General features: G+C 42.7%; 1 protein-coding gene across 1 annotated transcript; it reads left to right on the top strand.

The window, feature by feature from the left end:
- The first annotated feature begins 411 nt into the window (after window positions 1–411).
- LOC137221054 (olfactory receptor 2V1-like) lies at window positions 412–16,763 on the top strand. The gene is given in 4 exon segments (XM_067730254.1): window positions 412–473; window positions 3,082–3,323; window positions 3,326–3,657; window positions 16,722–16,763. Coding segments are annotated over 4 exon segments (678 nt in total).
- Window positions 16,764–17,025: the final 262 nt, after the last annotated feature.

The raw sequence follows: 17,025 nt of genomic DNA on the forward strand, positions 1-17,025 counted from the left end.
TGTAGCATGCCCAATGGTGTTGAATGCTAAGAGAAACATAAGGCAGGGAAGGAATGGGGAGGGAAGAGGGATTTCAACTCCAAATAGGTGTGAGGAAGCCCTGGCTGAGAAAGTTAGTTAGGAGGTGAGTGGACCAGGTGGAGCGTATGTGGGAAGAGATTTCCATGAGTAGGCAAGAACAAGGACCAAGGCCTCCGAGGCTGGTGTGGGAGGAAACACAGGATGCTGGTGAGACGAGAGTCATGGGAATTCTGGGGAGAGCAGAAGGAAAGGAGGTCTGGGTGGTGATGGAAGTTCTGCTGATAAAAGCATTCCTTTATTCTGCTTCAAGAACCCATCTTCTTAGAGAGACGGGTTCACTTCAGTGCTGTGTGCAAAGAGACTGGGATGGGGGCAAGGATGGAATGAATGATGAGGCAAATTCAATTAGGGGCCACCATCAACCAGGGGAGCGGTGATGACAGTGTGGCCAGGTGAGATGGGCAAGATTGTGAAGTGGTCAGAGTTACATACATTTTGCAGGAAGAACCAGCAGGGATTTATGATGTTGGGATGTGTGAGGGAAGGAGAGGTTCAATGTGACCCATGTGTTGTACCCTTGGAAGCTGGACAGACCTGCCCTTAATTTACCTGGGAAGAAGGTTAGACCAGATGTTTCTCTAGAGGAGACCAAGGACTCTATTTGGTCACTTTAGGTAGCATAAGCCCATTGCACATCCAAGTGGAGGTGATGAGTACACAGTGGTATAAGAATTAGAATTCAGGGCTTCCCTGGTGGCACAGTGGTTGGGAGTCCGCCTGCCGATGCAGGGGACATGGGTTCGTGCCCCGGTCCGGGAAGATCCCACATGCCGCGGAGCGTCTGGGCCCATGAGCCATGGCCACTGAGCCTGCGCGTCTCTAGCCTGTGCTCCACAACCGGAGAGGCCACAACAATGAGAGGCCCACGTACTGCAAAAAAAAAAAAAAAAAAAAAGAGAATTCAAAGGAGTTTAAATGTCATTAATCAACTCTATGATATTGTAGTATAAGGTGGTGGAGGGTTGTGGGGGGGAGAAGAGGACGTGTAGAGTGCATGTCTTTGAAGGTGCATGTAGCTGAATGATTCTGCACACAGTACGTCCTTAGCACAAGAGGAGGAATTTCTGGTGTGAGGTCTATGGGACCTGGTTGGTTCAGTTGATTGGTTTAGTCTGGGGCTAATATGGCCAAGATGGTATTTGAAGGCTGTAGGAACAGTGATTTGCTCCTGTAGGACCTCCCCACTAGCTTCAACATCACACCTTGTGTTGTTGTTGGCAAAGACACCTGCTCATGTCTTTTTTGGGCATGAGTCAGGATGTGCTCCATTCTGTAAGATCTCAGCTCACAAAGCCTGCCTCCCTGGTGGTGGATCTGGGCAGGCCTATCCTAGTTTTTGAAATTACTCTGTTTCTTCACACAAAGAGTGTGTTCTGTGGGGTTGACTTGTTTCCTCTTTGCAAGGAGGTAAGGTAGACATGAATACACCCCAAACAAATGTCACCTGGATGCCACTATCATCCGTTTGCAGAGAAGTCCTGTTTTTTTTTTTTAAATACCTCAATATTGTTCTTACTATATCACTCACTATCCCTCAGAGGAAGAAATATAACAGTGAACTAGTATATTGAGGTCAAGAACAAGGGCTCCATCAATTAAAGGGGGAGTCTCTCTACTTTGAGAAAATGGAAGCGGCAGCCATGTATTACTTCATCATGATTACTTTATTCAATCAACACTTACGTACTGAAGGTTATACTATGAACTAGGCAACCTTTCTAGGGGCTGCCAATATCATGGTGAATAATAAATGGTGCTCTTATTCCAGTGGGATGAGACAGACCATAAAAGTTTAAAAATGTAAGCATGTGTGTGTGAAATGGTATAAGTGCTGTGGAGAAACCAAGAGCAGGGGAGGGCTTGAAAATGCAAGACGTTTATCACTTCAGTGACTTTCACAGAAGCCATCTCTAGAGAGGTTGGCATTTGAATAAATATCTGAAGCAGATGAGAGACAGAAATCTGAGGAAAGAGCATTCCAAAGAGAAGAAAACGCAAAGATCCAAAGGTGGGTGTTTGTCCAATTTGTCCAAGGAAATTCAAGGAAGCACAGTGAGTGAAGGGGACACAGTAGGAGATGAGGTCAGAGGTATCGGTGTATATGAGTGTGTGTGTGTGTGTGTGTGCGCGCGCGTGTGTGTCTGTGTCTGTGTGGGTGTATCATGTAGGGCCTTGTGTGTCACTGCAAGGATTTGGGCTTTATTTGGAGTAATTTGGGGAGTCACTGAGTTACTTTCAGCAAGAGAATTACATCATATGACTTAAATTTTAAGCAGACTCATTTGAATTGTTATGAGAGCAGACTCAAGGGATTCAAGGATAGATGTCAAGAGACTGGATAGAAGCCTACAATAGTCCATCTGAGAGAAGATGGTGGCTTGGACCAGGACAGTTGCAGTGGGCATAAGCATTCATTGGATTCTGAGGTATTCTGAATGTATAGCCAAGAGGCTTTACTGATGGTTTGGATCTAGGGAATAAAAGACATAGAGGAATTAAAAAATGATTTCAAGATATTTGGCCTAAGCAAAATAAAGAACATCTCAAGTCTCCGTTACCTTCCTTTATTGTAACGTATATGAATGATCTCTTGGGGATGAAATGGTCCGAGTCCTGCTAGAGATAGTTTACTGAGTCCATTTAATCCCAGCTAAAAACAGTCAGTGCCTTATGGGAAAGCCAATGTTTTGCCTATTGAAGGATTGTCCAACAGTCCTGTGACACATAAACTAATTCAGTTTCTATTCTTCTTGGTATGAATATGTACAAATGTAGATAAATGGTTCAATTCTATGAGCTAGCAAAGATCCTATCATCCGTGTCATGGGAAAAATGAAAGAATATACTCGTGTGTCCCTAGGCATATGTTGTTGTGCTCTAATAAATTACAAAAGATACAGAAGACTGAAGAATAATAATCCAGAGATAAATAAAGACATGTCACTCAATCTTAGAATTTCTCTGCCCATGTTCTCAGGTGACTGGGAACAACTGATCCAGGGGATCTATAGATGGCTTCATCCTCTTGGGAATCTCTTCTCATAGCCAGACTGATCTTGCCCTGTTCTCTGTGGTTATGGTGGTCTCCACAGTTGCCCTCTGTGGCAATGTCCTCCTCATCTTCCTCATCTACATTGATCCTCGTACACCCATGTACTTCTTCCTCAGTCACCTCTCCCTCATGGACCTCATGTTGGTCTGTGCCACTGTGCCCAAGATGGCAGCCAACTTCTCTCTGGCTGAAAATCCATCTCCTTTGTGTGTGGTGGCATACAGATTGTTTTTCTCATCTCTCTTGTGGGATCTGAAGGGCTCTTGCCGGGACTCATGGCTTATGACTGCTATGTGGCCATTAGCCACCCACTTCACTATCCCATCCTCATGAGTCAGGGGGTTTGTCTCCAGATTGCTGGGAGTTCATGGACTTTGGGGATAATAGATGGAATGATGCAGATGGCAGGAGCCATGAGCTTACCCTACTGTGGCTCGAGGAATGTGGACCACTTCTTCTGTGAGGTGCCAGCTTTATTGAAACTGGCCTGTGCAGACACATCCATTTTTGATACCCTGTTTTTTGTTTGTTTGTTTTTTGCGGTACGCGGGCCTCTCACTGTTGTGGCCTCTCCGGTTGCGGAGCTCAGGCTCTGGACGCGCAGGCTCAGCGGCCATGGCTCACGGGGCCCAGCTGCTCCGCGGCATGTGGGATCTTCCCGGACCGGGGCACGAACCCGTGTCCCCTGCATCGGCAGGCGGACTCTCAACCACTGCGCCACCAGGAAAGCCCTGATACTGTTTTTTGCTTGCTATGTATTCATGCTGCTCTTGCCCTTCTCCATCATCGTGGCCTCTTATGCTCACCTCCGGGGATCTGCGCTCCCCATGCACACTGCTCAGGCCCATAAAAAGGCTCTGGCCACCTGTTCTTCCCACCTGACAGCAGTGTCCCTCTTCTATGGGGCAGCCATGTTTATCTATCTGAGACCCAGGCGCTATCAGGCCCCAAGCCATGACAATGTGGTCTCTTATCTTCTACACAGTCCTTACTCCGATGCTCAACCCTCTCATTTATAGCTTGAGGAATCGGGAGGTGATGGGGGCCCTAAAGAAGGGGCTGGGGCTTCCCTGGTGGCGCAGTGGTTGAGAGTTCGCCTGCCGATGCAGGGAAAACGGGTTCGTGCCCCGGTCCGGGAAGATCCCACATGCCGCGGAGCGGCTGGGCCCATGAGCCATGGCCGCTGAGCCTGCGCATCCGGAGCCTGTGCTCCGCAACGGGAGAAGCCACAACAGTGAGAGGCCCGCGTACCGAAAGAAAAAAAAAAAAAAGAAGGGGCTGGATCGTTGCGGGATTGGCAGTCGGCACTGACGGCCAGGGCATCTGCTACCTGGTGCTGCCACCTCCTGGTTGCATAATGCTGCAAAGTCATTCACCCTTTGGGAGTGTCTATTTCCTCATCAATAAATGAGAATCATGACACCTGCCTTACCTCACAGGGATTCTGTAGGGATCACTGCATGTAAATCTAAAGCCCCATGACGAAGCAATGCATTGTCGTTATTGTCATTATTGATCATTTACGAAGTCCTTGAAGTAAATTCACTCAATTTCTTAATTCTTCTTGGTTATAACTGTGTTTTGTCGAACGCTTACTATGTGCTGGGCACTGTCCTTTTTCCTTTTTGTGTCATCTATATTATTAAATTGATGATTTTACCTAATAAATATGGATATTAAAAAAAAACTTTCTAGATGGCAGAAATTGAGTCTCTATAATTCTTTCTTGGGTGGTCCCTAGTCTTCTCCCATGAGAGGCTTTACAAAACTTCCTTTAAGAGATATAAATATACCCTTAACTGCTTAGAAATTATTTGTGTGTTTTCAATACCTGGCTCTGTGCCTTATAGACAACAGTTGCTTAATAAAACTTTATTGAATAAATGCAGGAAGAGGCATCTAATGGGATAATATATATGAAACCATTTTTAAAAGCACTATTCACATAGCAAATTTGCTGTGGCAACTGTGATTATTTCTGTACTTCAAGTTCTGCAAAAGTAAAACTATACGTTTTGGAAGTTGAATATTAGAACAGAAATAAAGACAGAAATTGAGCCATTATTTTATATCTTACATATCAGACAGGGTCCAGCCAGGAATAAAACCATATCCATTATTTTAGCAGAAAAAAATGTAGTGTAAAGAGTTGTTAACCAGATATTTGAGATCTGAAATGACAAAACAAGAACACTAAGGATTGAAGAGGAAAAAACAACCTGCAGAAAGAAGCTACTATTCCTAGGCCTGGGGATGTAAAGGGAGAGGTTAGAGCCATTAAAACCCGAAGTCTTAGAGTCCAGATGTCTGAGGAGTGAGCACTGACCAGCTGGTATTCCTATCTCAGAAGGTACCTATGGAGGTGTCTCCCATATAGGTGACATAGAGAAGCCTGCTCGGCCCTGACTTATGATGGTTCCTCCAGAGCCTAGAGGAAAAAGAGGGGATTGCAGAGCTCGGTCCTAGCCTTCTGACAAGTGGGGGCTATGCAGTTGGTTCTGACACCCCAGAAGTTCACAGGAGAGTCTCTATCCCAAGACTGCCCAGGAATAGGGGTTGGTCAGCTAGTGCTTGTGCCTCTGAAGGACAGGATGAGACTGGTTCTGTGAGTGCGAAAATAAACTGCAAAGTCAAACCAACTGCCTGGATGAAGAGACATTGCTGGATTGGTTGGACAGAAGAAAACAGGAAATCATGAAAGAGTTTTCTATCTCTTCCCCTGGCTTACGGTCTCCTTCTAGTGGCCCTATTGGCAGATCCTAATGTGAACCTTGAAGACAAAGCAGCCCTAGAATAAAAAATTGGAGTGTAGAAATGTGAATTTTTTTTTCGCAGTATGCGGGCCTCTCACCGTTGTGGCCTCTCCCGTTGCAGAGCACAGGCTCCGGACGCGCAGGCTCAGCATCCATGGCGCACGGGCCCAGCCGCTCCGCGGCATGTGGGATCTTCGCGGACCGGGGCACGAACCCGCGTCCCCTGCATCCGCAGGCGGACTCTCAACCACTGAGCCACCAGGGAAGCCCTAGAAATGTGAATTTTGAGCTGAGGCAATAGTTTAAGAACTGGCACAGTCCACTCCTTTGGCTACTCAGCATCCGGATCATTTTACCCATATTTGAACTTCTGTTAAATAGCAACAACAGCATAACAATGTGTAACTATTCTTCATATACATGTTATCCTTCATTAGTTATAGTATTCATCTATGGGCAATGTCAGTTATAGCTCATACTCAGTCACAATCTCTGCATATTGGCTATCCACAGCAATCAGTATATAAATAGTAAGAGGAAGGAGCAGAGAGAGAGATAAGAACAAACTAGCTCACATACATGTGCGCGCGCACACACACACACACACACACACCCCAACAGGCTAATTGATCATGAAGCCATAATTGATATTTATAACTTTCTTCTTCCATTTTCCATTCCTTATTTCCTTTGCTCTCAGCTAGAACCTCATGCCTTTGGGATAATTTATCTGGTGGTGTACTCTATGTCTTCATTCCAAAAAGGTCTGAATCCTCAGTGGTACTACCTGTATTTTTGGTGGCTGTACTTTTCCATTATCTTTTACTATTGGACATGGAAGTACTGAAAGGTGCCCCAGAGAATCCCCTGTCTCAGGATTGTCCTCTATAACCCTTGTAATTGAGATCAATCAACCCACCCCACTCTAGTGGAGCTGCTGTCCTATTTACCTATTAGTTCACTGGCATGAGAAGTCTAAAATAACCAGGTAAAATTTCAATTTCTGATTGGATGGGACCATTGTTGTTCAGTTATGGGAGAAATAGCCCCATATATTGATTACTGAATCAAAGCACATATTGCATTATATGAGATAGAACTCCATATTTTCAGGGTCTTATTTCTGAAATGACACTGTAAATGAGTTGGTACCATAACTGAGGCCAACTGCTTCTGAGTGATGACACATATACAAGACCAGTCAGTTCTATGGACACAAGTCCATTGCTGCCATTCTTTTGCTATGAAATAATTTCCTGATCAGAAGCAATGCTGAGCAAGGTGCTTTGATTATATCTGAGGCATTCTGTTAGTACATAGGTGGTAACAGCCACTGCAGTTAAAGTTACCATCTGATTAACTTTACAACAATCTATAGTAATTTTCTAAGGTCCATTCACTTTCTGTAAAGGCCAAAAAAAGATGTGCACATTTCAAGTTTATGGTAGCATTAATACATGCAGGTCTCCTAGAGATACAGTATTAATTTTTGTTTACTCTCTGGTAGGAAATAGAAGTTCCTGAGCTTCCACTCGTTCTTTCTGCCATAATAAAACTCCCGCTAGGGTTCAGAGAGCCAGTATGGGTTTCCTACTAGTTTCTGGGTATGACTATTCAAAATATACATTAAGGATCTGGGAAATAGCTACGCGATAGGTTTACGGACCTACTAGGACCACTGTGATTTGAACTTGGGCCAAAACACCACTTACCACCTCCTCATCATAAACCCCCACTTTGGTAGACTGCAGTGGAGTTTGGGGTCACAAGAAATTATCAATTTAGAGCTACTATCTAGAGGAAACTAAGACCATCTGTATTCACATGACTTAATTATCAAGATTCAAAATGAAAGTCCTTACATCAATAAGACTTTTCTATATATTCCAGGAAATTCTTGCCCAGGATGATAAGGCTATAAGTCAGAATATAACTTCATTGTTAGCTTTATCTGAACACTAGACTGTTCAATCAGTCCCCTTTTCTGCATGATGGATGACTCAGCTGGCCAAACTCAGCTTCTTACCAAATAATTGTTTTCTCACCAAGACTCCTCCCCAACTCATGCTCGTGGTGACCATCAATCCTGTTATATTATGGATTTTGACCAGTTCCAGTCAGATCCTTGCATTGTCAGAGCCACTTCAAACTACTCAAATCCAGTTCCTAAAACTATACACATGAAGCATTGATCTTCCCTTACGAAACTAAGATTCTGACAAGATGGTGTTTACCTTTTCTAATTAAGTAATAATATTGGCCTTGTTTGATCTGCAGGTTATTCGGGTGTTATTTTGGGGGTAAGTCAACACTTTTAATTCCTAAAATGTTTGAATATATCTGTTTTCCCCATGCATGGTCGCTCTAGTAATTGGCAACACATCCTTTTGGGTGAATATCTTTTTCCATCCCTTCACTTTCAGTCTGGATGTGTCCCTAGGTCCCTAGGTCTCTTGTTGAGGGCATACATATGGGTCTTGTTTTTGTATCCATTCAGCCAGTCTGTGTCTTTTGGTTGGAGCATTTAAACCATTTACATTCAAGGTCATTATCCGTATGTTTGTTCCTATTACCATTTTCTTAATTGATTTGGATTTGTTCTTTTACTTCTTTTTCTTTTCTTGTGTTTCCTGCCTAGAGAAGTTCCTTTAGCATTTGCTATAAAGCTGGTTTGGTGGTGCCGAATTCTTGGCTTTTGCTTGTCTGTGGAGCTTTGATTTCTCTGTCACATCTGAATGAGATCCTTGCTGGGTAGAGTAATCTTGGTTGGAGGTTTTTCCCTTTCATCACTTTAAATATGTCCTGACTTTCCCTTCTGGCCTGCAAAGTTTCTGTAGAAAAATCAGCTGATACCCTTATGGGGATCCCCTTGTTTGTTATTTATTGCTTTTCCCTCGCTCCTTTTAGTATTTTTTCTTTGAATTTAATTTTTGTTACTTTGATTTTTATGTGTCTTGCTGCGTTTCTCCTAGGGTTATCCTGTATTGGAATCTCTGCATTTCCTGGACTGGGTTGACCATTTCCTTTCCCATGCTGGGAAACTTTATAATCTCTTCAAATATTTTCTCAGACCCTTTCTCTTTCTCTTCCTCTTCTGGGACCCCTATAATTTGAATGCTGGTGCACTTAGTGTTGTCCCAGAGGTCTCTGAGACTATCCTGGATTCTTTTCATTCTTTTCTCTTTATTCTGCTCTCAGCACTTATTTTCACCATTCTATCTTCTAGCTCACGTATTCACTCTTCTGCCTCAGTTATTCTACTATTGATCCCTTCTAGCGTATTTTTCATTTCAGTTTTTGTGTTGTTCATCAATGTTTTGTTTGTCCTTTAGTTCTTCTAGGTCTTTGTGAAACATTTCTTGTATTTTCTCAATCTGTGCCTCCATTCTATTTCTGGGATTTGGGATCATCTTTACTATTAGTAATATTAGTAGTATTAGTACTATTAGTCTGAATTCTTTTTCAGGTAGGTTGCCTATTTCCTCTTTGTTTATTTGATCTTGTAGGTTTTTACCTTGCTCCTTCGTCTGTAACATATTTTTGTCATTTCATTTTTTTTTTTTGATGGGTGAGGCTGTATTCCTGTCTTACTGGTTGTTTGGGCTGAGGCATCCAGCAGTGGAGTTTACAGGCAGTTAGGTAGAGGTGGGTCTTGATGCCGAGATGAGGACCTCTGGGAGACCTGACTCTGATTAATATTCCCTAGAGTCTGAGGTTCTCTGTTAGTCCAGTGGTTTGGACTCGGGGCTCCCACCATAGGAGCTCAGACCCGACCCCCAGGCTGGGAACCAAGATCCCACAAGCTGTGTGGCATGGCAAAAGAAAAGAAAAGAAAAAGGGCAGTAAAATACCAAAGAATAAAAAATAAAATAAAATTCGATAAATAAATAATATATTAGGAAAAATAAAAATATAACTGAAACAATTACAAGTTAGAACCTCAACAGAAAAAAGAAAAAAAAGGGGGGGAACAAGCCAAAAGAATAACAAAGTATAATGAATAAAATAAAATTAGAAATATAAAAAATTTATTAGAAAAAATAAAAATATAAATGAATTAACAGTAACAAGGTGAAGCAGAACAACAACCTAAAAAACAAACAAACAAATAAAAAGGCTGGAAAAGGCCTTGGCTATGGGGGACAGAGCTTAGGCAGGGGTCAGGGCCTATGCTAAGAACCTGTGAGACCAGAATAGGCTTTGGGGGCAGGGTCTAGGTGGGGCGAGCTTTAGGTATGGGGTGAGGCCTAGGCTCAGGACCCATGCAGCCGGGAAAAGCAGCACAGCCAAGGGGGGCCTTGGAGTGTGGAGTTCGGAGGTGAGGCCCTGGGTGTGTGTGAGGGGTGGATTTTAGGCCCAGCACAATTGAAGGGGTTCTCAGAGGCTGGATGATTAGGCCTGGGACCTCAGCAGGCTCCACGGGGCCCAAGTGCGCGAGGGAAATGCTGGCCACCCTCCTTTCCATTCCTCCACTCTCCCTCCCACTCCCGCAGGACCCATGTGGCTGGAGGGAGCTTTGGTGGGCAGAGGATAAGGCCCAGGAACTCAGCAGGCTCCCCAGGGCCCAAGTGGGCAGGGGAAATGCTGGCCATGTTCCCTTCTGATCTTCCACCCACCCGAGGGTCTCCTCTCCAGGTGTTGGATCCCCACCCCTCCCCCAGCCGCCCTGAGGGGGGCCAGTCCCATCCCACCTCCACTCCTCCTCACCCTCCTTCACCCCCACGTCCTACCTGGTCACTCGGGGGTTCCTCCTGTCCACTTAGGTGTCCGTGGTTCCCCACCAGTGCCTGGTAGATGCCCTAGTTACACAGAGATGCAAACTCCACGTCCCCTTAGGTCACCATCTTGACTCCTCCCTGCTCTGCTTCTCATAGGCTCTTATTATTTTTTAAACCTCTGTCTATACAATTCTATTAACTGAAGTGTTTACTCCGTTTATATTTATTGTAGTTATTGCTGTGGATGGATTTAAATCTACAATTTTGCTCCTTGTTTTCCACTTGTACTTCCTTTAAGAAAATTACTTCTGTTGACATTCTATTGGATTAATCAAAATTGGTGTTCCATTTTATCCCCTCAATTACCTTTTAGGTATACCACTTTCTTTGTTTTTTAGTGGCTGTTTTAATATTTACACTATGCGTCTTCTACTTCTTACAGTTTACAGTTTGATTTAATGTTGTATCAATTCAGGTATAATATAGAAAATTTACAATATTTTAAATCTATTTATGGTTTTTCTGGCTAGTGTGTTTTTGTCATATGCTTATTTCCACATATGTTGAAATCCCCAATGCACTTTTAATATTTTTTTCTAGACAGGAAGTGATTAACTCATTTGAGGAAATATTGTCTGTTATATTTATTTACATATTCTATTTTGCTGCTTTTCATTCCTTGTGCTTTGATCTTCTATCATTTCCCCTTAGTCTGAAATAATTCCTTTAAAAAATCTTGTTTGCGTATGCTGGAAATTCTCTTGCTTTGGCTTGTCTAAAAATATTCTTATTTTGCCTTCATTTAAAAAATTTTTTATTTTATTTTTTTGGCTGCACTGCGCAAGCATGTGAGATCTTAGTTCCCCAACCAGAGATCAAACCTGTGCCCCCTGCAGTGGACATGCAGAGATTTAACCACTGGACTGACAAGGAAGCCCCTTGCCTTCATTCTTAAACAGTATTTTGCTGGTTTTAAAATTGTAGATTGACAGTTTTTTTCTTTCAGCACTTTAAATATGTCTTTCCATTTGTTTCTTGTCTCCAGTTTCCAATGAGTTCACCTATATATTTAATGGAGATTATTAATTATGTTGTGTCCTGTTTTCTTAGGTTAATTTTTTTTTTTTTTTTTTTTTTTTTTGCGGTACGCGGGCCTCTCACTGTTGTGGCCTCTCCCGTTGTGGAGCAACAAGCTCCGGACGCGCAGGCTCAGTGGCCATGGTTCACGGGCACAGCCGCTCCACAGCATGTGGGATCTTCCCAGACCAGGGCACGAACTCGTGTCCCCTGCATCAGCAGGTGGACTCTCAACCACTGCGCCACCAGGGAAGCCCTCTTTGGTTAATTTTAAGGCTTTTTCGCTACTATATGTTTTCAGCAGCTTGATAATAATGTGCTGAAGTCTGGGTTTCTTTTTAATCATTTGAATTAAATGATAATTAGATCTACACACTGGGGTCATATATAATTATGGAAAATTTTAGGCCAGTACCATGTCAAGTATTTTGGGGAAATATTTCTCTTTTCTCTTTCTTGGACTCCTTGACACACTTGTTAGATTATTTGATATTTTCCAATAGGTTTCTGATGCTGTTTTCATTTCCATTCTGTTCTCTTTCTGTGTTTAGCTTGAGGACTTTCTACTGGCTAGTCTTATAGTTCAGGGGTCAGGAAACTATGACCCATGGGCCAAATATGGTCCACTGGCTATTTTTAAAAATAAAGTCTTATTGGAACAAAGCTACAATCATTTACACATTGTCTAAGGCCACTTTTATGTAAAAACAGCAGAGTTCAGTAGCAGTGACAAAGATCATAGGGCTTGCGCCTAAAAAATTTACTATCTGGTCCCTTAGAAACTTGCCAATCTCTGTTCTACTTCATGATTTTTTTACCTTCTACTATGTTCGAGATGCTCTTAATCTCATCCAATGATTTCTTCATCACAGCTTGTGTTTTTCAGGTCTAGAATTTCACTATTGTTCTTTCTAAACTTCTATTGCTCTGCAGAAAATCTCTCTTGTCACTCAATCTCAGGTTCATCCTGTACCTCATTTAACCTACTTGCACTGGTCATTTAAAAATTCTTTCTTCTAATTCTAAACCTGGGCCACCTAGGGGTCTGCCTGTATTGATGGTGTTTTCTCTTGGCAGGTAACAATTTTTTTTCTTGCCTTTTTGAATATTTTATAATTTTTGATTTTATGTCACACATTTTGAATAACCCACACTGGAGACTGAAAGAGATCATTTATTTGTTTTATTTTCCCAGAAATGTATGAGGTGCTGATCATTTTGAGCTCACCATTAGAAGAGCTGAGTTGGGGCTGAGGCAGTTTCAATTCTCCTTTGGTTTAAAATGTGATTACTGCCTTTCACTACAACCCTTGAATTCTTTTAGTGTCACACCCACTGAGGATTGTATTTATTTGACCACATCAGGATTTGAGCTGGAAGACGGTTGGATTCCACTTATAATAGTGTCAGTTCACTTCTGCATTCACCTCTAGCAAGACACTGGCTAACCCATGACTGAGAGCGCCCTGTTTTCCAGCTCCATCCCTTCTGCTAATTAGCAGAAGTTCTCTGGTGGGAAGAACTGTTAATCAAGAGAGTTATATTTACATTTAGGACTCTTCTAGACTTCAATCTCATGGCAGTCCACATCTTGTTTCTCCTGGGTTTAATGGAAACATGAAAGGTGGGAGAACTTTTGCAAGGGTCACATTTTTCCCCTCATCTGGATGAACTCCCTTCTCCATAGTATGAAAAAGAAATGTATAATAAATATGAGAGTAGCATTGTTTCTAGCCAATGACTATGAGGTTTTTGAGCATCAACCCAACTGGATATACGCTTGTTACCTACCTGGTGCTTCACTTATCTCATCTTATGTACTCACCACAAATACCCTGTGATATACGGGTTGTTACTCCAGATGAGGTAATTGTGACCCAGATATGTGAATGATGCTTTTCTGGGATGACTGCTGTCAAGAGAAGAGGGAAGGCAGCAGAGGATGGAAGTCTGTCATTGGTTGAGTACCTTTTGCTTGCCATGCATTTCACAGATACCAATTCACTTAACTTTCCTAACGGCTTTGTAAAATCTTTATCCCTATTTAACAGACAAGGAAAAGTGAAGTTCACAGAGGTTGGGCAACTTGCTCAAGGTTGCTGACTGAGAACTGGTAACTCATGATTTGCAGTAATTCTCCAAACCCTTGCCTATACCTGTGAAACAGGTCCATCTGTTTCTGGACTCGAGGACCACTTTGATTTGCAGTATTTATTGAGTCATCTATTCCTCAATTTTCAGAATAAGGAAGGAGAAATGTCCAATTATCTACAACTTTTTTTAACATCTTTATTGGAGTATAATTGCTTTACAATGGTGTGTTAGTTTCTGCTTTATAACAAAGTGAATCAGCTATACATATACATATATCCCTATATCTCCTCCTTCTTGCGTCTCCCTCCCACCCTCCCTATCCCAGCCCTCCAGGTGGTCACAAAGCACCGAGCTGATCTCCCTGTGCTATTCGGCTGCTTCCCACTAGCTATCTATTTTACATTTGGTAGTGTCTATATGTCCATGTCACTCTCTCACTTCGTCTACTGCTTGTTTTTAAAAACGCCTTGTATAATTTTGTGGATCTCCTCCGGCCAGCTATTGTGGTGAGGACTCTGAATTTTCCCTGGAGGCTTGAGAGTAAGAATGAGAGAATTACTCTCCTTTGAAGATTTGGGTTTCCATAGGTATTGATTTTGCATCAGGTAAGTGAGTCTCTTTTCAGGGTCCTCTGTGAGTGGAAACAAGAATGGGGGCCACCTTCATGTCTTGGAGCTAATATATTAAGGAAGAAGGTCCTCAGTCCCCAAGAACGGCTGACATTTCCATGTCTCTTCTCTATTTCCCTGGTGACAACAAATACCTACAGAATTGTGACACTTAATGTCAAGCTTACTAGTTTAAAAACTTGTAAAAGCAATATAAAAATCTCTCCTTCCCCCACTCTTGATTTTCCCCCTTTCCCCTTCCCATGTACATATATATACTATGTGCTCACAACCTGTCCACACCAAGCCTGGGGGAAGTTAAGAATCTCTTGAGTCCTTCAAATGCTGATGTCTTGCCCTGACTGGAGACAATGGGGTTCAGGCCTGGGAAATGGGGAAAAGAAAAATGGGGGTGAATGGTGAACCTGAACTCTTAGGACTCCTTCTGTCCTGCTCATCCATTCTGGCTGCCAAGACATAGTTGACATCAGACGAGGAAGATTAAGGAGCCTCCCGTGGTACTTGACACTGGAAGCCACGTGATACATTCATCTCCATCCCAAAGACCATAAATAAGTACCTAAACCTCTCAGCCTGTAGGACTACCACCCTTTGGTGAAGTTGCAGTCTCACTCCAGAGGAGGAAGTTCCCAGACTCGTGCATGCTGGTTGGAGCTCCGTGCCCACGGAGACATGGAGCTTTTTTCGGCAGGAAGGCGTCTCCTGCTGGAGAACTGCCCGCCCCAGCCCGGGCTTTGGCACTGGAGATGCTGATCCAGCATTTTAGGGATGCTTGCAGCCTCAACAAAAGGCACGCTGCCCATACGCGCTGTCTGTCTCAAGGGTGCGCTGGAGCTCTAGTTCCTGGACCGGGTTGGAGCCCAAGATGGCATCTACCCATCTGCAGCCTACCCTAGTGCTCTTCAAGGTACTGATGGAGATGCAGGGTACGGCTGGCCCTTGCCCCAGGGAGACTGGAGCCTGCCAGCAATGGAAAGGAGAGCAAGGCTGAGGCTGCACAGCCTCAGGCCCTGGGGATGGAATTTAGGCTAATGTTAACTTGTTTGTCAGAAGAATAACAAGTTGAAAGGAGCTGAGTTGCTATTTTTATCCTATTCTTACTTCCAATATGCATTGGGTGAGTTTCTGAGCGTAGCCAAACCTTACAAGTTGCTCCACTTTGATCCATCAGGTCTCAGTACAAGACCAAATGGTTTAATTCACACAACTTAATAGAACCTTGGTGATTTGGTGTCTGCTTGCTGATGACCAAAAAATATAAAGCCAAGAGAAAAAAAAGAAATAAAGTCAGGTTTTTAACCTCACATATTATTTCCAACATTTCAGGTGTATCTAGGATCCAAAAAAAGTTTAACAATGAAACTGTGTAAGAAAAACAAAGGGAGGGTTTCCCACCGCTTTTTGGGTAAACAATATTAGACTTACAAAAAATTTGCAGGAATAATAGAAAGAACTGTACAGGAATACTCCATAAGTGATGTTGTGTCTTTCTCAGAGAATCACATTCTGAGCACCTGATCTTTTGCCCCTTTACTGTTGATGTTAACTTTGACCAGTTGTTCTTTGCCTACTCTTTCCTCAGTAATTAGTAAGTGGTTATGTAGAGATTCTTTAAGTCTATGTTTTTCCTTAAGCCCTCCCTTGTTCAACCCTTTAGCATCCATTGATGCATTCCTGAATCATTTTACTATGGTGCTTGCAAAATGGTTAATTTTCTAAGCCCATTTTTTCCCTATATTTATGAGTCAGTATTCTACAGTAAGGAAGAGCTTTCCCTTCTTCCCCATTTACTTACTTGCCTATCTGCTATTTGTCTTCGAGGATAGGAGAATATGTCACCCAAAAGAATTCCACTGTGCTATCTTGATTGTTTTGAGCTAAAAGCACTTGAAACACAGTGAATGCAGGGAGAGACTTTCTCTGAACTCCCCCTTATGTGTCTATAAACATATCCTCCCAAAGGAATGTGATTGTCAAAACTCCCCTCCCCAGGAGTTTCATCCCACAGGGAAAATTGACTCTTATCATGGGAGAAGAGATACGAAGTGACACCCACATCCAGATGAACTTTGTCAGAAACTATCATATTTCCCATCTATTCTTCTAAGGCCCATCCATCTTTGCTAAAAACCACCTACTCTTCCTTAAGTGGCCTGTATCTCCACTCCTCTTTTGACATTAAGAAGGTATTTAAGCCTGAATTCTAAGTCATCTCAGAGTTTTTCACTTTCTCCAGTTATCTCACTTGTATACATGAGATATACATATTAATACATTTCTATTTGTTTTTCTCTTGTTAATCCGTCTTTTATTACAGGAGTCAGCTAAGGACTCAGATGATGAGAGTGCCTGCCATTGAGTCCCTGCCAAAATGCAAGTGACAATGGTTGATTCCCTTGCTGTACGAAGCTCTAAATAGTGTTTACTTTTCTCATTTAGCTGGTCTTCATTTATATCCACAGTGCTCAACAATTATTTGTTGAATGAACAATGAAAAAACAATAATTGAGTAGAAAAATTACAGGACTTCAATTGAGTACAAGATTTGCAGAAGAACTGACTAGACTCCACTTCTTGTCATTCACGATTCAGTTCCCAGAGAGTAGCTAAATATTCACTGT

The sequence above is a fragment of the Pseudorca crassidens genome, chromosome 3 (genome assembly GCF_039906515.1).
Source record: "Pseudorca crassidens isolate mPseCra1 chromosome 3, mPseCra1.hap1, whole genome shotgun sequence".
NCBI lineage: Eukaryota > Metazoa > Chordata > Mammalia > Artiodactyla > Delphinidae > Pseudorca > Pseudorca crassidens.